This window comes from Mycetomoellerius zeteki, unplaced genomic scaffold, assembly GCF_001594055.1.
Source record: "Mycetomoellerius zeteki isolate Tzet28-1 unplaced genomic scaffold, Tzet1.0 scaffold415, whole genome shotgun sequence".
In the NCBI taxonomy this organism is placed as follows: Eukaryota; Metazoa; Arthropoda; class Insecta; order Hymenoptera; family Formicidae; genus Mycetomoellerius; species Mycetomoellerius zeteki.
In genome coordinates this window covers 1,877,991-1,901,119 of record NW_017257409.1, presented here as the reverse complement: position 1 = coordinate 1,901,119, position 23,129 = coordinate 1,877,991, and the positions used below count along the sequence as shown (strand labels likewise).

At 34.7% G+C, this 23,129-nt stretch overlaps 1 protein-coding gene across 3 annotated transcripts in view; it reads right to left on the bottom strand.

The window, feature by feature from the left end:
- The window catches only part of Egfr (epidermal growth factor receptor), a 156,169-nt gene that overhangs the window by 12,845 nt on the left and 120,195 nt on the right, over window positions 1–23,129 (bottom strand). Inside the window, exon 2 of one of the 3 annotated variants that reach the window (XM_018453914.1) lies at window positions 12,365–12,720. The exons of 1 other annotated variant lie outside the window; for it this stretch is intronic. In XM_018453914.1, coding sequence (XP_018309416.1) covers window positions 12,365–12,515 — 151 coding nt within the window. In that variant the 5' untranslated portion in view covers window positions 12,516–12,720. Of the gene's footprint in view, window positions 1–2,157; window positions 2,163–12,364; window positions 12,721–23,129 lie in introns of those variants that run through there. One more of the 3 variants, XM_018453916.1, reaches the window with a different exon arrangement.

The following is a 23,129-nucleotide window of genomic DNA, read 5'->3' as shown; positions in this document are numbered from 1 at the left end:
GAGAGCATCGAGAGATTTTTATGCGGCACTTTAAAATGCCTCCTTCTCCATTAAAGTCCCAAAGTAATATGAAATAACCGCATGTCGATGGCGACGGCGGCAGCGGCGCCGTTTATTTGAGCTCGTAAACATCGATACTGTCGAGTCTCTCACAATCCCCACCATCAAAATCGTTTCTGGGTGTTAAGGCCCCTCTTTCCTTCTTCTTTCTTTCTGTCCCCCCTGTAAAACGGAGCCCTGCGGCTAAATGCTCGACGAAATAAAATCCGGGTATCGTAAACGCGCGAAATAACTATTGGTTCGAACTGCTTGAAGAAAAGAAAAAGAGAATTCAAGGTGAAAAAGGATTTCGGAGTAGAAATAAAAAGAGAAAAGTTGAGAGAGAGAGAGAGAGAGAGAGAGAGAGAGAGAGAGAGAGAGAGCAATTTATTATTTTGAAGAAAATCTATGAGTAAACTATAAAAGTAAAAAATAAAAGTAAACGATTGTACAAAACATGATAAAACTGAAGTAATAAATAGTCTAACTTAATGAATAGTAAAGGTTAAAGAAAAATTAAAAATATAAGAAGTATAAAGATATAATAAATCTTTCGTTTTTTTTTTCAAAAAAAGAATTTAGTAAGTAAAAAAGAGAAAATAAAATCTCATAATGAATTTTACTGTAAAAAGCGGACTGGAAATGAAGAGAAAAAGATAGAAGACTGAAAAATTTGAAAGAAGAAATATTAATTTAAAATCAGATACTATCGAGCGGAAGACTAATGGACTCCATTTCATGAATCAAAAGACGAACTTCATACTATTATACAAAATAGCATATAATTCTTCAACAAAAGTCATTGTCAATGGATACTCATTACCTTTTTTGCATAAATAATGTAAAATAATTTGCGATTAAAATGGAAAACTACGTTGAAATAAAGCAATTTCCATGTATTTGTAGCCTCTCGGTTTCTATGTTCAAGTGGAACTGTACTATGAGAGCTCTAAGATGAGAGATTTATGTAGATATCGATAGATTATATACATAGATATATGTTATTTTCCATATTTTAAATATTGTCTTCCATATTCTAAATATAATAGTATATATACTATATTTTAAATGTTACTTATGGCATATTTTAAATATTAAACATTTCTGAAGAGCAATTCCAATCTAACCTTGATCAAACTAGTCTTCTAAAACGCTTAATTCAGAATCATCCAACGAATTTAATTCGTGGCTCAAGCGGCAGTCAATTCTGAAGCGTCTTATCATTGTGACATTGAAAGTATTCTAATTCATGACTAGTGTTGGGCAATACTAGACTGTCGTCGAGATTTAAAATGAATTGCTTTGTCATCACGGTCGTTTGACTACGATCCTGGCCGGTCTCGCGTGTATATAGATCCTCGTCGCGGGATCGGAGAACGAAGGACGAGAAGGATACATCCGAGCCGGGGTTGTATAAGTCTCGCGTATACGTTATAACCGTGGCGTAACCATCCCAGGGCGTAACATTAATAGCTTTATGGTTTATTGCTTTCGAGTCTGCGGTTAAGTTCCTCCACTCCCTGTGGCGCGGCTGGCCTGAAGGCTACGATGCGGTACGTCTCCGCGCGTTCATGTACCACCATTTTTCGATTTCGTTATGTCGACGCGGTGGCGTTTTATTCACATTATCCCGCTCGATCATGACTCTTCCTTTTCCTGTTGTTTCGTCTTTTCACGCCACTGGCATTTACAGCACGTTATGTTTGAATTAACTCTTTAATATACTTTTATCTAATGCATATAATTAAAGAAGCGAAGATCTTCTAAATCGCAAAAAAGTATTTTAGAAAAGAAAAAAATTTGAAAAGTTATTTAACTCGAAGGAAATAATTTATGATGATCATGTCAATTTTTCAGGTCACACGTCACAAGGCGATATCATTAAATCGCGGCGCGAGACTGTTTTCAAGAAAATTGTTCAGACGCTATAAATATCTTCTTTTTTTACTCTCGCATGTTAATAAAGCGCAAAATGAGGCGAGGAAATAATGACGAATCGAAATGAAGTACCGAGGACGGTACAGACAAGGAACAAATGATGGCATGTGGTATGCACTTTGTTCGCTTCTCTCTTTCTCGACGATATATCGCACATTCGCTACATCTTGTTCTCTCCACCTCTGTCTTCTGACGGCTCCTTCTGCTTTTCTCTTTCTCATCTCACCTCGGTAACCTCAGCAGCGAACAAGCTGAACCACGCGTTCTCGGAGAGGGCACATGAATTCATTTTTGTTTCTCAAGTGTAGAATATTGATTTTCGATCACCGCTCTCACACATAAACATTATCATTTTTTATTATGAAAAATCATCTTCATTACAAAAAATTTTTTTTGGAGTTATTGTATTTTTTCTGATCTTCTATTTATTGTAGTGTGGCGACTCGCCACCAGAGGTCTCACGGGTCTCGCGCGGATTCTCGTAAGCACCCCAGTTATACAAATTCCGTTTAAATAAGATCCCGATCTAATACTTTCTCTGCGTCTAAAGCAGGTCCCACTACATTGCCTTACTGATGAGTCCAATAGTGGGGACTAGGACGAAACCCCGCGGTCGATCATACTTCGAATCGATCACGATCCATCATTCATTTTTCCGGCCTAATCAATCCAAAGTTACCGCCAAAGTAGTATTTAAAAAGCAAAAAAATGCAGTCTATTTATTTTTCAATTTTTCTGTGAAGTACTTGTACTTGTAACTCTAAATGTTATCTGTATATGACGTAAAATAATTATATAATAATTATTAAATATAAGGATTGGAAGTGTATGTGAATTAAATATTTCGGTAAATAAAATAAAATATAATAATCTATTATAAAATAGATATAAAATTTTTAAATTCAAATAAATAACAATTTATATTTAGTATATAATTATATTAAGTACATCATTCATATATAAATAAATATTTTGAAATATCGGCTAACTTTCATTTATATTTTCATCGCGATGAATAGGCGACCTTTAGCGGATTTTACGTAGCTAACAATTACAATATACATACATATATGGTATGTATATGTCAGTATACATTCACAAATGTGTTAAATCTCGCAGATGAAATAGGAGGTGACAATGACATTATATAGAGCGTCATAAAAATTGCTGGATGACGGAGAGTTAATGCTTTCTACTGCGTTGTCCAACTAGATTGCGTGTGATAACATTGATTCTGGATTCAATGCATGACATTAGCGACTAGGAATTATATACTATTTAACCAAAAGGAGTCTGTGCTGCTGTCATCTAGAAAGGAATAGATTTCCCTCATACAATTTGCAAATGCTAATACGCTGAGAAGTGAAATCTAACTTACCATGATAAACGCTCTTTCTTCGTCGAAAGACTTTACAGTAGGTGTTTAGTGGGTTGCAGTATATAATGCGCGTCGCGTCGCATGCTTGCGATAAGCGTATTTATTACTTCATTAGTTATTTAAACAGCATTCAATTAGCATATTATTTACTGAGCTTTTAATTTATTAAATATAACTGAAAATCTATAGATTTTTATATATGTATATAACACATATTTATATAACACTATCGATTTTTAATTATTTTAGATAGATAACTCAATTATTTTTCATGTGACATCATGTGCTGTGAGATACTTCGAATAATACTAGAAATAATAATATGATATAAATGTTTATTGTGAAGTGGCATTATATATAGGTTGCATTGTGCGTTCAACTCGTACGAGTTTGAATCGCCTGCAACCCTCGTTTGTTGATGCATATAACTTGTGCAGCAGATAACAATCTTCCCTGAGTGCTTTCCACTGGTCTGGTGAAGATTTTGATATACGAGCATCTTGTACTCGCAATTATACGACGCTTTGTCTGCCTTTGTAATCACTTAACTGCAGATAAACGCGTGTACATTAAAACATTTTATATCGTGTGCGTGATACTAAATCAACATATTTCTTTATCCAAATATCATAAATCATTATATGTATAACCATATTTTTTTATTTAAATATTTTATAATTTAATTTTGATATAGTAAAATCAAAATTAAAATTAAAAAATAGAATTATAAAATATAAGATGTACATTAATACACACGTGTATATGTACTCTTTTTTATATGTACCAATTACCATTTTATAATTTGTATAAGATAATTTGTATAAGATAATTTGTATAAGATAATTTGTATAAAGAAGAATATTTAATTAATTCCAATTAATAATAACTGACGTTAAATTTTAAATGAGTTTAAAATTTCTCATTATTATAAATAAACTTTGACTAATATCATCTTGTGATAATTCTAATAGAAAAGTGATAGAAATTTATAAAATAGCATTCTTAAATTGTGTGTAATGCGTACTAATTTTAAAGAAAAAAATTTGCGATATGGTGCCTTGTGACCATGGTGAGCTTCCTAACTTTCGAAATAATCAATTATAATTTCAAAATTTTCTAATACATTAGTTTTTCGTTTTCTCTATTTCGAGATTTCCAAAATTTCTTTTCTTTTTTCTTTATTTTATTCTTATCTGGGTTTAATTCTGGCGTTTATATTCTCGATACGGGGGAGCTCACCATGACAAGTTAATATTTGTTATATTTTATATATGTGAGTTTATGTTGTCTCTGAAGAAGGCTCAAAAATGAGTCGAAACATGTAAGCGCGTTTAGTAAAATAAAGAAGTTTTACGCTTTATAGTCGTATTATTTGCGCAACGTCTTCCGCGCTTGACTCTTATTGCCCATGTTCTTTCTTAGTTCTTTTGATTCATAAGGCGTCTTAGTTAGTTTGATTTGTTATACAAAATTAAAGAAAAAAATTCATAATCGAAGGAATGTTTGCAAGCAAAATGCAACAGTTGATCAAAATAAAGATATGTGCAGGGGTAAAAGAATCGATTTATCTCGTAGCAGGCGTCGACCACCCTAAGAGAAGCATACGTCTTTTCTTTGCTCGTTAAAGAAGCTCTGGACATCGTGATTACATCGTGGTTGTTGTTTCGAGGAGTGTTAATGTGTAAGACAGTAAGAAACGTCATTATAAATTAGAATTCGATATATCGTATTATACGAACGGTATCAATCAGTTTTGATTGTATAATATACATATATGTTCATTTTTATTTTTTTTTTGTTCAAGAATTATTTTCAATTTTTTAGGACTTGACAAGACGACCAATATTCCTTTAATTTTTTGCAATTATGTGGAAAATATCAGCGAAGAATGCTAAAAATGTATCTTTCTGCATTCTATTATAGTTATTTTTAATCCATTTTAAATTAAGCTTTTGATATTAATATTTTTTAATCCATGCAAGTAGTAATTGCAAACAATTCTATATTTAAACTTAGAACATTGTCAATTTCTTTAAAGATGATTCACAGTGCTATTTCTCAAATCAAATAAAGCCGAAAATTGTATTAACGTTTACATTCATATTATTCTAACATACTAATTTTCAGGCTTCTAATAATCCGAGGGAGTCAAATTTTGATTTCGAGATTTGAGCTGCTATAGAGCTGCTGTTTTTTCGAAATTTAACTCGCGGAAACGTAATCATCGATCGATGATCGCCTGGTTGATAGCACTTACACGTGGGCGTGCACCTATATATTCTCCTCGGCATCGTGCAATAATCCACTCGAATTGCGACGTAGATCCGCGAATATCTGACCTCGGGCCGGTATCGGTTAACATCCCTGATCGAGCATCGTGCGGCACCGAGTGTCTTGTCCTTTTGTAACGCGTACTAAATTACCTGTCCCTTTTAACGTCGTGCGTGTAACTTGAAGTGCTTGATGGACGCCTCGCGGGCTTAACTTTCCAACTGTGGGAAAGATTATGTGAAAGCTTGGGAAAACGAGAGGTTTCAAAAAAGATTTAGTTTACTGATATCAGAGCTGTAAAAAGAACTAAACATGCGACTGTTGTTTATAAAGCTCTCATAAACAAATTCAACTGTGTTATACATGTAGCAAATCTAATCAGAAATTTCATCAAATAAGTTTTTTCAATTCTATATATGTGCATGTATTTTTTGGAATTAAATTTCATAAATAATAAATATTTATATTAATGGATCATTCATCAGAAAACTAACTGACCAAGGATTTTATATTGTTATCAATAGTTGTTATACAATAAAAATATAAATTGAACTGTCATTATTTAAGTGATTATTTTTATTTTCACTTAAAATTTGCAATAATTCCTCTAGATATCTTCTAAAAAAGAGATAAAAGTGACTTCAATTGAAGTAACCTTGGGAACATGACGAGAAATTCGGTTCTACTGGTAGAAATTTGTTCGTGTGTTTGATTATTATGTGAAATACCAAACGCGTACTACGTGCATATACATGTATAATACATCGCATTGGATCGCGGAATGCAAGCGGTAAGTTTAAGTGACGGGGCAATTAAAAAGCAATTAAAGTCGCAACACATCAGTAGGATAGAAGGCCGAGTCGATAAAATACAAAACGTTAGATCAAACAAGAAATTTAGTTTCCTCCCCCCCCCATGTTGATACATTAATTGTAATTAACTGTATCATGACTATTGTAGTTTCTTCCTAAAATCTGAATTCGCTGGGCAAAGATATCAATTTTTTGCGTAATATACGAAGAGATAATTTGTACTTTCTACGTTTGCATTTTGTAACGATTGGACCACGTGTCAATTTTTCTTCAGTTTGTCCATCTTCAGTAAAATTCTTCTAGATGCGATCAATGAAAAAGCCACCCACACGCCTCTCACCCTCATCGTCCACCCACATTTCTCTGTTAGACTTGTTGGTGCCTATGGGCGACCTGATGTTCGCCATCGATCAACTTGCAACGAAAGAACCATGTATTTGAATGACTTTTGAAATGCTATATATTTCATCTTCTGACCGTTTAAAGAATTTTTCGTCTTTGCCATTTGGTACACAAGGCGAGACAACTATTAGATTCGGTTATGGATGATGGAAAGATTTTATTCCTTGGCTTTTTTCGATCGACATGACGTATACGGATAACTTCACTTACGAATTTTCAAATCTATCAAACCCACATTGGCTACGTTTACACCGTGCTCTTAGTCCGCGATCTATACGATAGGTGTCTTTGTTTAACCTACAGGATATTAACAAGAACATCTATTGTATAGACCGCGGCCTAAATGTAAAGTGTAGCCATAGTCAGTTATTTCAAATACAGATAAGTGACAATAACATAGTAAAAGATACAAAATAAGTAGAAATATGAAACCAAGAATTGAGTACAAATCAAGAGTTTCTAAGATATTATTATAGTTAAAAGAAATAATCGCAAATCTCTCTCTCTCTCTAAGACATTTTTTATAGTTGTATTATCGAATGCGATAGTTTTAACAAGGCTTATTTAAAATTGCATTGCATAATACAATGTTATAAATTATTTCATAACAGAGAAAATACATATCACGTATGTTATATCATGATTTATTCTATTTTATATATTCATATATATATATATGTTCAAGACAAATTAGATATATTCTCTACATCTCATTTCGAGTCTCTCATCCAATATCCCACTCTCATTCTGAATAATGACATCGCAGTGTTGTACACAAAATCCGAGACAGTGCTCTTCATCGTCGCGTTTTCGCGCGTCATCACGTCAATCGGCAACGATTGCCACCTTAAGTCTCTCTGATTCGGCATACAATGTGCAGCTTAAGAAAAAACGTTGACAGCTCCATTTGTGCGGCATTCAAAGATCTCACCTCGATCATACCGACGACACCCATTGTCGTCGCATTCGCGATCGCGCGCGTCATCATGCATCCAAGACCCTTAATTAACCTTCGACAGTGTGCATTTATATCGCAAAGGATACGAGTTCGGCCCGGTCATATTGGTGAAATAAATGCGAGATCGTTAAGTTGACGAGTACGCACCTGTGAGGCCACCTGTTACCGGTTTCACCTCAGGATTGTCGCACGAGCCCGCGAAATGCCCGCCAGGCAGATTGCGAGAGACGTCAGACGAAAATGATTAATAAGAATCGGCTCATCTGTTATACCGCGTGTGCAATCTCTCCCTGGAATGCTGCCTCAATTGAATCGCAGTCGTAGAGCCGCGCGCTTGCACAATCATCACGTGTTCATTCCTTATTCTGAACCGATTAACTTTGATGGATAGTTTTGATAGATTTAAAATCTTACTGATAATAATAAAAAATTTGTTAAACAAATTTTTTTATTATACATATAGTAAATATTCAATACATGGAAATATGTACATAAATAATAAAAGTATCTCATTGTCAGAGGAATCAGATTTGTATTGTCATTTGTTCTTTTTACTATAAATAATATAAGACTACTTTTAACTATAAATAATGTAAATCGGTGCTTTTAGTTGCGCTTCAAGTTGTTTATAATATTCAAATTTCGAAAATTGGAAGAAAGGGGAGTTATGCCCTTCAAATTTTTAGAGAAGGTAAATGGGATTTAATTAGGCATATTAACAAATAGATGAAATATCCAAATAGATCACAAATATCCAATACACATTAATGCTTTCAGAACGTATCAGGAGGAATTTCGATAGAAAAGAAACGCGCGGTGGTTCCCTCATTGGATTCAGTGACGCAATTCCCGAGTACATAAATATAAATCCACCGAGCATATTGAACGGTTATATTTCATTGGCGGGCAAAAAATGTGAACGTCCCTCGGAAATGTGACGTCTCAATCCGTCTCTGGGACTCGTCGATATTCCGAGCGGTCAATTAAGGCATGCCTCCCAGATGTCTCTGTCTGGTCCTTGCACGCATATATATGTCGTCGACGACGATAAGTCGAATGAGAAAACGGTATTACGCACACTGTGCGGTATCTCGCTTCAGTCCCGATGGATGCTTATGCTTCGATAATCTCTCTTCCTGCAGACGGCTCTGCCGTCTCGTTACTTACTCCTTATTTATCCATTGGATACGCTGGAAGATACAATCTGCCGAAGGATCCGTTGAAGGTGAAGAAACCTGACAGGAGCAATGGAAGAGAAAGCGAGATTCCCTAGCCACCCAAGAAGAAACATCGTAATAATTAATATGACTGATCAAAGGGATGATACTAGCGATATCGAAGAGTCTGATCTGCTTAGAGACAGGAATTCTCCGAGATTCAAAGATTAGATCGGTACTCAAATGTTGAGTGAAATAGGACATTGTACTTCTCGTGGCCAGGAGGTATAATGAATAACGCTTCTTGCTGTTTATCGATTATTTCTGAAGACGAAGATATGAAATAAATGAAGAGCTTGGGGCAATAACTGACTAAGCTATGCGAGTAAAAACCTTGTCAATCTCTTGGCATATGTTCATTTACGTTTCGATTACAGCGCCAATCAAAAAACATTCTTTTATCCTTTGAGATAACACATTAAATAAGTAATGACTTTAAGAGCTGCAGGAATCACCGAATCTCATTAATAATCATGGCGCGCTTTTGTTATTATTATTCATCTACTTATACTTAAAATAAGATATGATAAAATAAAAGCTTTTAAAATATTTCATAAAATATTTTATTATAGAATTATTTTAACTTTATTTATTCGTTTTATAACGTACCACAGGATAGAGCTTTTAATATTAAAAATATAGAAATATCATTAAAATGTAATTCTATAGTGGCTATTAAACTAAATAAAATAATGTAAATAGTATAAAATACGTATAGTAATTGCGAGATTTCGAATAATACAAGTCATGCCGAATGATTATTATCGAGGTTGAACAGAAATTAATGAGTTCTGTAAATGTCAGAAAAATCTATCTTATGCAAAAGTCAGCAAAATCGAGATACGTCAAAAGATGAATTCTGAAATTGCTATGTCATGGGGCACTTAATTTTTTTAAAGGAATTCGATTTTTTAATAGATGCCTCGGACATTTCCTTTCAATTGCGTAAATAATATCCTTGCGTCTTTACGTGGCGGATTATCGAGGTTGCACTCACTTCTTAATAGACGCTTTATTCCGAAACGTGATACACCTTAAAAGCTGAGAAGGATAAAGGCGGTCGATTAATTTACTGCGGCTCCATAATCCCTTCAAGGTGAATCCTTCTCTCTCACCGAATCTTATCATTTCTCTCTCTCTCTCTCTCTCTTTTCTTTTTGATTTATTGTTCATCTCTCATTCATTCTACTTTTTTCTTCCAAGAAAATAGAGGCTATAGAGAGCGCAACATGGTGAACGTTTTACTCGCACTTAATGGGTAGAAAGAGATCGACTCAGGGCTTATCATTTTAATGGAAACCTTTATGGAGGCCACTTTAGGCGATATCTCCTCGTGTCCGCAACGAATTCTGGGTGTTCAAATGCTCTGGACAAACTGCACTTTTCAGCTGCATAATGCGCAGCCTCCACGCTCCGGTTATTGTGCTAATGGAAAGACATTCTAACAATCTTTTCGCTGATCATACCAATTCGTTTCAGACAGCTACTCGCGAATGGAGTCCTAAAAGCCGTCCGTAAAAGTGCAGTTTTCAAAGAATTTACTGCAAGATTTGATTTCATTATCCATCTAAACTGTTAGTAACAGCGTTACGTGAAATTATTCAGATGGGTCTGTTGAATACATATATTTTTTGATAAAATTCTAAGCGATCTAAGAATTTTTTTCGAACAATTTGTTATAAATCTTTCAGAAGATTCATATTTATCAGCCAAACACTGTTAAGGCGGATGATGGTCAGTTCCAAGCGCCTACATTTTCATAAAGTGTATAATAAATCAAAACTATAGAATAAAGTCAGTTCGCTCTTTAGCGGTTATCCAACAAAAGAAATTCTGTGTCTGGGATAAGCACCTGCCTATGTTTGCAATGCTAAAAAGACAGCTGTTTGCTGCATCAGAATAAAGTTAAAGAATTATATTATGATTTTATAATTTACATTTTTTAATTTTGTGTCTACATAATCTTTAGTTAATATAAATGACTAGAACTTTAAAGTATAATGTATTATTGTAATATTAATTTAATCGTTTCGTTGATTATTTACAAATCGATATTAAAAACACGAAATTAGGTTTATGTAAAACCATCATAATCTTAAATATAACTGTTAAGAAATATATTAATTTATGTTATCATTCGCATTTTTAACCAATTAAAAAATCCTATTAAAAATCTCATTTCAAGCTCCGAATTCAATTTATACCTATTGACACTTAAATCTCATCAAGGAATCATCGAAGCCTGCAGAACTGTAACTTCCGTAAACCGCGCGTGTGGTCCATTCAAAACGCATGACGTGACAGTTGATACCTAATAAATATATATCAATGATAATAAACGCAACGGCAAATATCTCGCGATGGTCAACAACACCAATGTAAACATCAGACTTTATGTGGGTCAGGCTCTTGTGGACTGCGTGTCAGAGAATGCGTGTACTGTACCACATTCTCGATCACTACTCATAGATGCACTTACACGGTCATGCGCAACGTTAGGCGCTCTTGATCAGTGACGAATGGTAAGAGGTGAGATTTTAAGAGGCGTGAGTTTCGTCATTCTCTCCTTTTCTACCTTCCCTCCATATAGGAGAGGAAACGGTACTTTCCAGGTACTACGAGTAAAAGGGACTCTTTGGCCAAGCGACGCCCACGCGGAGCACCGCTTCGCTTTCTACTTTTCTAGACGGTCCCTCGACAATCTACGACCAAGGGTTCTCCGCTAGGAAGAACGGAGTACACTCATACTCCGATTAAAAAGTTGACTCGTAGCAACTCTTATGCGTCGATAAATTACGTTATTCTCCCAATGTCAGATTTGTTACTAATGCTCGCAAGATTACTATCCCTCTTTTATTACCGACATGTTCACATTCCTCAGAGATTTTGTCATTTCAAACGTGAACATTTACGTTATAAAAGAAGAGAAAGTAAATATAATTACATGATGAATAAATATGATATATATATATAACCTACTTATATTGTAAAGAATTTAAACTAATAATTGTAACAATTGTAAAAATGGAATAAATATATGCCGTAGAATTTTCTAATGATAAAATCAATAATCGTTTTGGAATTATTAAAACTAACTAAAAAAATAAAAATAATTGAAAAATATATAATGGTTTATATATTTAATCGTAACTAAATAATTTCATAATGCATACGTTAGTTTCATCATAAAAAAAGGACTGTTATATTTATTCCAATTTTATGCATGAAAGCAAAGAATTACGATCAAATAGCCATACTTTAATGTCGGAAATAATTCTCAAATCGATCGTAATTCCGTTTTCGCAACTTCCTCTTTCTCTTTTCGAATGGAAGTAGCTACAAAACTCACTTTTCCCTTTAACGAACTCGGTTGAACTGACATCTGTAGAACTCGGTTGAATTAACGCATCGCAGCTACCGGCGACGATTAGTAGGAGGAATGTGGCGCCGAGGAAGTTGCAGATCAACAGCGCTCGTGGCCTGTGTCGGTGGTTGAACATGATGAGCTTTCATGCCCTTCACGAACCCGTAGGCCTTGTCAAGATGATCTGAGTGAAGATTCCCTCTTCTGCTTCGTGGACTCGTCGATTGTCACGAACAAGGAGAAGATCGGAGGAACTTCGGAGAACTGTTTCCGCCGCTGCCATCGCTCTCCCTTCTTCACTGTGCATGTCACATGTCTGGCATTAAAGTCATCATGAGTGTCTGAAATGAGAAAAGTGGCAATCAGTGGAAAAGTAGCGCACGATGTTAAGAGCACCGCATTTGTTCAATGTGCGTTTGATACAAATGCGACTCTCTAATCTTCTAGCATATTTCTTATGCTTGATCTCTCTTTGCACTGAAAAAAAGGAGAAATGGTGCTACAAGCTTCATTTACCTATGTTTCATTCACTTTCTTTTCGATCATGCTTTAATTATGCCCTCATGAATCTTACCGATTCAAGCTAGATGTTGCATATTTTAAGACAAAAGAAAAGTTTAGGGGTGCTTGAGGTCACGAAGATTTAGTCACATTTGGAATTAAATATTCGATGAAAATGTGATTGTACGTTTTTATATGAATATTAAGCAAAATGAGACGCGGAAGACAATCAGTATAAATCCTCCCGCGTTGAAATCTCTGTTATTTTCATTAACACTTCTGAAGTGTTTCGCGAGTTACGTGTGTAAATCATTAACTATCAGCCACTAAAATGAGTTATGCCGATTGGTGTGCTTGCAGCACATATTTCTAAACTACCCTGGCAACGATATTTATTTTATGTGTCTGAATGTTACGTTTGCATCCTCTATCATATCACGTAATATGTGTTATATGTTTTACACTCTGATGAATAGCGCGACGGAATCGTAAATGTGTTAGCGTCATGTGTGGACAGACTATTAATTTTAATCAATTTACTATAAATATAATTTCATAATTAATTAGCACGATTTATTCACTTTAATTAGAAAATAAACATTAATGCTATATGATGACATCAAATATTAATTTCATGGAAATTATTTACTTCTGTAATTAAAAACATTAAATTAATATTCATTTTGTGTTGAGTAAGAGAAGAAGATTATGTTCGTTGTAATTAAATATTTAACCTCACGTTTTTATCATATATCCAGTTCTCTCATTAATTTAATCTGTATCGGCATCAAATGGTTTTTATATTCGATCCCCTGTCCTTAATTTCAAAAAAGCGTGTAGCTACAAAAAAGCATTCACTCATCTTCTAGAGTGGTAATGTTGTGTCATCGCCTCGTTTATGGACTACCTTCGACGGAGTGTATCGCACTAGAAGATGGCAAGGGAAAAATAAGAAGAAACGAAGAAGAGAAAGACGAGGGGATGATGGCAAAGAAAGAAGGGGCGAAGATCGAAAAAGAGAGGAAGACAATGCAGCTAACAGCAGGTGTCTGCTCGCCTGTCCGTTCCTCTTTTTTTCTCTCATCTCCGTTCCCTCCTTTTCGTCGCGATCTCATCCAGGGAGATCATCCCAACGCTCACACACACTTACATACTCGGTTCCCTCTTTGTTCTTTCGCACTCCCCGCGGAGTGGCGAACACGAGTTCCCTTATTCGGATGCGACAAGCGAGGATCAACTTAAACAAATGACGTCGAGCCGCGCGCGCGGCGGCAGTTTGATTGCGGGTGTCTCGTTAAGATCGCCTCTTCAGATCGTCCCTATTAATTACGATCGATACCCGGCGACGAGCCATCGACGACGAGGCGCTTGATCATGTCGCTCGTGATAGTGCTACGTGTTTATCTCCGCCCTTCACGGCGCGATTCTTCTCGGTCGTCGCGGTACCACGCTGTCTGCCAACGAGAAAGACGTGGGAGACCCTGGAGTGCTACTCGGACTAACAGAATGATCGTAACACGTCGCGTATGCAAGTCTGTACACAGTACACACTTCCGCAAACCAGGGCAAATCCACAAAAAAGCAGAGGAAATAATCCGAAAGAAATCGACTTAATATATATAAAAAAATTTCCCGTTACTCTCTTTTATGAACTTTTGTACAGAGAGAGTTAATAAATTTAACACTTCCAAGAAGATCTTTTTTTTATTTTATGCAGAATAATGAACATGTTTCTGATATGTTACATTTGTAAATCACGAGGGTTTGCACTGGTGACTTCGTCAGAAATGCGACGACATGGTACGAGGATTACGAGACTGCGAACCGGTTCCAGACGTACCGTTCGAATGGCGGAATTAACCCGAACTCAAAGGATTGGGGCGCCGTCGACACTTCGCTTAATTGCATGGCTGAGACTTGCAAATTTTTATCGTTCGCTTAGGGAACTTTAATCCTATCTTTATAGCTGTTTCTGATTGCGACTGTGACGCAAAGCGCGCGCACAGTATAAATATATTTAAAATTTTCTTGTTATTCATCCTTTACAAGAGTCCGTATAAAGTGCGGAGAATCAAGTAAACTTAAATTTAACATTATAAGAATTTTAAGCACGATCGTATGTATGAATACATCAAATACGATAAAGAAAACCATGATTGGTCAAAGTTAGATGTTTCGAATAATACATTATATATTCTTTATTAAATCAATTTATTCTAGATATGATTGCGCGCCGATACTTTCGGACTTTCAATACAATCATTCTGAAACGCTAATAATCCCCCCTAAATAAATTAGAAAGAAAGAAAGAGTGGAAGAACTTATTGAGAAAAATATTACCTCTCAGCCAGGGTTCGAACCTGGGATCTCTCAACTTTCCGGGAAGAGTGTTTTAAATTTTACATATATACAATTTACATATATATAATTTTACATATATTTTAAATTTAACATATATACTTTTATAAAGGAAGGTTAACAATAATTTTTTTCTAGTAGAAAGTTCATTCTATTATTCTCGTAATTATTGTCGAAACAGTGTTTGCTCAATACGTACATGGTATTATAATAGAAATTGATTATTTACCTGCTTGCTACATAATATAAGAAAAGTAATTTTAAAGAATCGACAAGAGAATAATGACGAACATTTTCTTAATACTAGACAAAATCTAAGACAAAGTGTCACGAATCTCTCCAATAACTTGCATAATAAGAACTTGTTAATGTTTTCGTATTGTGGAAAAAAGAAGCATTTCTCTTTCTCAACTTGCGACACGTTTTGCGATTCGTGACGCTTCAGTGCTGAAATTTCACTGTGATTAAGAAAGCCATGAAATATAATAATTTACAGTCGCGATAAGAAATAAAGCGGGCATCAGCTCTGATTACTAGCCGGTTATTGTTCGATCGTAATGCTATAACGTTAAAAATAATATCCATGCAGTTCTCCGTCATCACATATTTTACGCATCGCTTCTGTGAAACTCCATTGCCGATAAATATAATTTTTAATTATTTTTGCTTATTTTTTAATGTATTTTTTATTGAATAAGACATATTGTGTGTGATCTAGAACATTACTTATAATACACAATCTCATATATTTTCATTATTGAACATTTATTTTTATTTGTCATATATGCAAATTATTTATGTCAATATAATATATACATTTTTAAATATGACATAAATGATAACAGAAGTGTCATAAATTTTTTTCTCTGCTTTTGTTTACTCTTTTTTTATTTCATAAATTATCAGTCACGAACTGCAATTATCATTTAATGTTTAGATATTATTTTATATTTTTATATAAGGCGTACATTAATACTGCATGCTGTACATGCATATTTTTCATTTTATAATATGTATAATATGTTTATTACTGACAATTTTGCTTCGTTATTAATTTGCACTATATAAGCAGAACAAAAATGTAAATATTGTTCTATAAACTTTACTATTATATATTAAACTCTCGATTGAACTTTAAGATAAAATAACGATTTAATGAACTGCACCAAAGAGCGAAGGCTTTCTTGCGTTTTTCGTTTCTCATAAGCGAAATGCATTTGTCACTGTTGCGCCGAACAGATCAGTACGCTCTCTTCGATACTTCTCAGTGACTAATCGCTGATCGTCCAAGGCGTGTCCGCCCCAGGCCTCGTTAACTTTTCTCTACGTGTACCTGCGTAATCTACCCTTCTCTCATACCTGATCCGATAAGAAGTAAACGTCGAAGGTGCCCTGCGAAAACGTCTTGGCGACGCCGTGCACGCTCGCGTTTGTTGTTTGCAAACTGGCGTATGCACCGATCGCACGAGCTTTTTATCAACGTCTACAGGGGGAGATTAAGAGGCGTGGTTCTCCATATAGCGAAACTTGTTTCTAGTGAGAACCGCTGTTAGGAGTACGGGAGAAACAGCGCAGCAAGGAATCTTCTCTGAAGAACCGTTAAGTTTAAACAGACCGAGCAATATTTTTAGCTTATTCTTTTATTCGAAAGATTACTTGACATTTCGCCACGATTGTACATGGAAATTTCGGTTCATCCTTATGTATTTTATATTTTTGAAAAATTAGCAAATATTTTACTATTCTACTTTATGTTTTCGTCAAAGTTTGCGCGTCCTTAGATAAGATATATGGATATAAAACGAGGACTTTCCATTGTCTTTAAAATTCAAAGGAAACATGGATTTTTTAAATACTATAAATCTGTACAATGTTCTTTGAGCATTTGTAATGACTTTATTTACATTTTAAATGACACGTACACGCCAACGATAATGAGGCATTTAGTGCTTTTCAACAAAAAGCACAGTTTAACACAGTGACCATTCCATCTCTGTTTAGTGGCAAATAAGGGTGTAATAATTCACTGTGTTACACTGTATTATCTGTGTCTCTTGCTGGAAAGCACCCACTATCACACACAAAAAAGATATTTAAAAAAATTCAAGATAAGGGAAGGAAGCCCGTTGATAAAAAAAAAGTCTAGAATTTTTCTCTGCGAAGTCAGAGAGAGTTCTTCAAGGAGCGACTAATGCGGAGCATCGTGGATGGCGAGGAGTTGGAGAAACAATAAGAGAAAAAGATTTTGCCATGCGAGACATCGATCGTATATATCGTCGCGAGGACTTACGTTCCTCGTCCTTCGTCTTTCCGACCCTCATTTCCTCCGTCTCCTCGCACGGTTGGACTCGGGCACAAAAGCGGCATCCTTTGAAGGAGGGCCCGAAACAAAAAAAGAATCGGTGAACACGGCATGCAACCGTGTTAACTGCGCTGATTATGCATTCATATCCTTGTTTCGCAACAACCTGCTGATTGTTTCCACAAAACGCGACAACCCCCTTGTAGCCGTGTGTCCGGGCCGGTTTTTCGGCTGATTGTGAGGGAGAAGCGGCCGTAGGTGCTGCTAAGGACGCGCGAGCCCGCCAGCAAAAAGGATCAATTTGTATGCGGGTGAACGCTCCCCATTTCTGTCGCCGTTCTTAACAGTCCCGACCGTGTAACGTTTGCACGACAATGGTGACGACGAAATATAAGGGCGCTCAAGAAATGCATGTGTATACCGGAAGACAAACAATTGAAGAGTCTGGGGCAACAATGTGCTAATCCACACGAAAGAGAAAGAGAAAGGCGAATAAGGTTCTAATTGTAAGATTTTGTCTGAGGATTCTGACGATGGTTTTACTCAAAAGCGATTACATTTTTAGAAATAAATTAAAGTTAATGTAAACGAAGAATGACAAGGATAGAAAATTCGTTATAGATATTACAAAAAAAATGACATCGATTAGTTTAATAAAGTTCGTTTAAGATATATAACTTTGCAAAAGATTAATATTTTTCTTAATACTTTTAGGAGGAATATCATATCTGTTAATAATTTCAAAATCAAAAAAGCCTAGGATTTTAACTGTCTAGAAATAAAATAACAAGAAAATGCTGATAGAGATGAACTTATTTATTTGTATATCTCTCTCTATATTATGTACTAATTTATTTTTCAATAATTTAAAACTTACTTGAGAAAAAACGAGACGCGCAAAATGAAATATAGAAGCGCTCGCTATCTTTCGTAATATACAAATCTCATGAGTGTACGTGATCCGTCCTACCCATGATTTCCCCTCACGATGAATAAGTTAGCGTTTCCTCAAGGTGTGCACACTTCACGATGCCTCGTTATCGGTGACATGTAAAGCTCCGATTAAGAGACATGATAAGAGGAATTATTTTTGTTCAGCACCCGAAATACATGAAATGTGTGTGAAAAATGTGCGTGATAAGACATGAAGTCGTTATACCAAGATATCACTTAAACGAGCAGAATAAGAAAGAATAACATTAACAAAAATCAAAATTAATTGCTTCGACAAACGTTAGTGATTTTGACAAATATTAGTACATATTTATGTAAGTCATGTTTATGTTAGAAATTAGTTCGATTGAAAATATATCTTGTTAATCTGGGTAGAACAGAGTTAACAGAAGAATAATTCAGCAATCAATCTTGTTGCAACAATAATTGACCGAACAACAGAAACGATTCAAAGAAAAGAAATCGAGGAGACACGGATGGTATGATAAATAAAAATAAAGAAACAGAAATAGGTTATAAGTGAAAGAGAATAACGAAAGAAAATAAGCTCGAATAACGGTAACATTGAACGTGAACGTAATTTCAATGTTTAAAAATTCTCAATTTAAGTAAATTGCTCAAATTAAGTAATGGTGGGTTTTATTACAAAATATTTTGGAAATATTGTTTGAGATTTGATTTAGAAGTCCGTACATAATCAGCCGATAAAAACCAAACCTAATTAAACTAGTAGTCAATTAATCAAACCATCGATTCCACCGTCGATTCACTTTCATATTAGATAGCATATGGATCAATATTTTATTTTATGTAGCCTTTGCGGCAACCGATTGCATCAAAAACCGTAAAGCCAGTTTTACTTCTCGATTGAGTGAGCGCAATACAAGTCGAAATTGTTATTTAAAGTGTGCACACTTTTAAAAAATTTAATATTTTTCTAGTTTAAAACAAATTGATAGGATAATAAATTGAATAAACCCATAGAATTGCATCCTCCTATGAGCAATGCGTGTGAGGATTGAACGAGTCGTATTGGTAGCGCATTGTAAAATTTATTATGTTGGTGGAGAAAGAATATAAAGCGGTCTGTCGAGAAACTTGACAAGGATCCGAGTAAAACGGAGAGAAATGGTAGCAACTAGTTGCTTCTTATAGACATTCGCGGCTTCCTATTGATTGATTTGCGCGAGTCACGTCTGCGGTTCGTTAATAACGCGAACGTTCGTGACTTCGTGAGGGAGCTTCCATAAGTTCAGTGTTTAAAGAAGAGATATCGTGAGCATACAACGTGATGAGCCAGAGAATGCGCTATGAAATCCAGGATTGCCGCTCACGATTATCTCGCTAGTAAGGATCCAGTCTGAGTTTCGAGTCACGGATAATTTCTACCGGGTCGACCTCCAGGCTTCGTGCATCTTCGCGGCGTGACTGCTCGACTATGTTTATGTGAAAAGTTGCTTTGCACGTGCACATACCGAAGAGAATCCTGAGCGAGTTTGCACGGATTGAGAGAAGGAAATATATACAACATGTAGAAATATCTGTATCTCACAGTATTTCATGATATGGCTGTAGTGCCGTATATTAATTGGAGTTTTTAGGGATAAAATGTTAATATAATATATACGTAAACATTATTTTAAAAGTATATTAATAAATTATTTATAAAAACTATTTTTTAATTTAAAATAAAATCCTCTACTTATTTATCTTATATAAGCTGTAATTATTTTATTTAAAATAAGAAAAAAACTATGAGCCAAAACGAATATTAACGAGTTCGTGTAATTTCGAAATTATATTAACAAAGTTAAAATTAACAAACGTTTCGGTCTCACCATTGAGCTATCTTTAGTGTAATCGTAGAAACTTACATTAAGTTGTTTTTTAACTTTGTAAATATAATTTTAAAATTATGCGAACACGTTTTGTTCATAGCTCTTTATTTTTCTTTATTTGAATTTTTATCTGCGGAGCAGAGTTATATTTACATTTTTATTGTATTTTTATTTAAATTTTTATTTATATTTTTATTTTAACATATAATTTTTATTTTATTTTGAATGACATATATTTTATAGTGTCATTGTTACCACGTGTACTCAGTGTTGAATTGTAAATAACGATTAAAAATTTTGCATTTATTACACATAAATTTCTATCTTTCAACTTCTTTCGTGGAAACTGATCCTTCTCATAATTTTTGAACATGCATATTTCTTTTTTGCATATCAGTGATGAATTATGTGGGTATTATCTTTCTATCGTTCTGAACAAATTGCTGGTGGCGTTATGGGAAGCTCAGCGATTCCATGGTGGACATTCTCGAGAGTTTTGACGAGAGATAATCAATAATGGTCGCTTATCTATCATGTAGGTAAGATTATACTGCAGGACTAATCAATGCTTCCACCAGTCGCGTATGCTTTGACTGATCCTCGGCGGATCGCAAATTGACAGTTCCGTTAAGGAATCGTGCGGGTAAACGGCAGGCAAGATCGCAACCGCTGCAGAGTGACCGTGAATAAGGCAACTAGTACTTGAAGAGGATAAACCATCGAAGAGAGGCACTGAAACGGAGATTGCAAAGATAAACGAGTCCACCGTGGCATTGTGCATGCCGCCCCGAGGCCCCCGTGTTAAGTCGTTCCGGATTCTTATCCTCCAGATCTATTCTCGTCGAACGACATACGTCGCTTTGAAAACGACGCCGGTACCATTTTTTTGGAGAGACCGCGTGAAGGCGTTGATAATAGTCTACGGAAACGTGCCGTGCATGGAAGATATAAGACTAAAACCATGCAAGCATAGAATTTATTGTCTATATACTCTAAATGTTCTAAATGTTTGAATATAATGTAAATTTTACATGACGATTACTTTTAATAATAATATCTTATATTGGTAAATAACATAAATATTATTTGCACCAAAGAGGACTAAGATTCTAATTCTGTTTAATATTTGGACATGTATAATTTAATAAGATGCAAATTGAAGTAGTCTTATAAACTGCGTGATTCGTTTGTCTTGTATGACAATTCTGTGACAGGACCCTTAAATCCATCATGTTTCTTCTATAGAATCAGTAATTTTATCAGGACTCTAGATAATTGTCTTCAGTAATAATTCAAAATCAAATGAGTGTTTCTAATATGTGATTTTGTATGACCCTGTATGTATTATCTTTATAAGAGAGTTACAGCTTTCATTAAGATTATAAAATGAATCATTTAAAACATATTCGTGGTATAAGTGTTCGTGCTTCATCTAGTAAGTTTTATTCAAATAATTTATTCACATAAATTTTTCTGAAAATATTTTTTTCTCACGTGTATTTATATCCTAAAAATGCCATAATATTTATTATAAATTTTATTATAATAAATATTAAATATATATAATATGCCACATCCTGCAAATTTAAGGTAACCATATTTTAATCTTATCTTGCTACTTTTTTTATTGGAGATTTTTTACAAGACAATAAATTATATTGTATAAACAAATAATATACACATATAAATTTAATATTATTGATTATTGTATAGATGCTGCTTTGCCATCGCATTATGGACAGCATGCTGATATATATTTAGAAAATTACAAATTAAAATCGCAGTTATTACGGTCAGATCCATTATTCGTAGTAGAGAAAAGTCATAATGTTGATGTCAAACAATTGGAACAGTTTCGTCAAGACGGCCTGCGGCTCGTTTCCAAAGAGAGCAAAACTATTTGCAAGCAACGTAGTAAAACCAAGTCTAATGTGACGTTATTAAAGAAGAAATCATCGATGCATAAAAAATTGCCATCAGAGAATATAGCAAAAAGAGAGTATCATTATTCAACGTGCCAGAATGTCAAATTTAATAGCAATGAAATTAACAAACAATTCATGACTCATAGCAATGCGATAATAAATGGCGCAAAGGATATTAATCGTCATAGTAGTTTCATGGCATCCATTGAGAAACATCCTCGACCCCGATCATATGCAGAAATGATAGCCGATTACAGCGAATCCTTATATAAGGAATCCACTGTAGGTGTACGAAAGGATAGTTTTTATTTCAACAAAGCAATACGCAACAGTCCATTCAGTACTTTCTCGGTTCCACCTCGAGCTAAGAAAATTATGAACGTTGCTGAATACAACGAATTTTCAATTGAAAGACAAAAAAATGATTATCCTTCTTCTGTTAAGTCGTTCAATTTTTGCAATCAACATAACAACATAAATACTATTGATTGTTACGATTTTCGACATCACAATACGTGCACTGCAGAAGCAATGAATAAAAATATCAATCGGAACTGCGTTACGAACGACTTGAAGAGTGAAGATCAGTCTTATGCGAAATTAGTTGCTGATTGCAGTAAGTCCATGCATAATATTCCTATTACAAATGTTTTGAATGATGATTTAGTACCAAAAGGGAACATGTTGGCGAGAAATTCTTTTGAATCTGTCATCACTACGACAAGAAAAACCAGTGACACGCAAGAGACATCGCGGAAGATAATTCCTACTATTAGTACAATGCCATTCGAGAAAAATATCAAGGAAAAAGTGATTAATTTAAAGAAAAATGATTGGTTAAAAGAAATGGAAAACGTGATAAGTGACTTAAA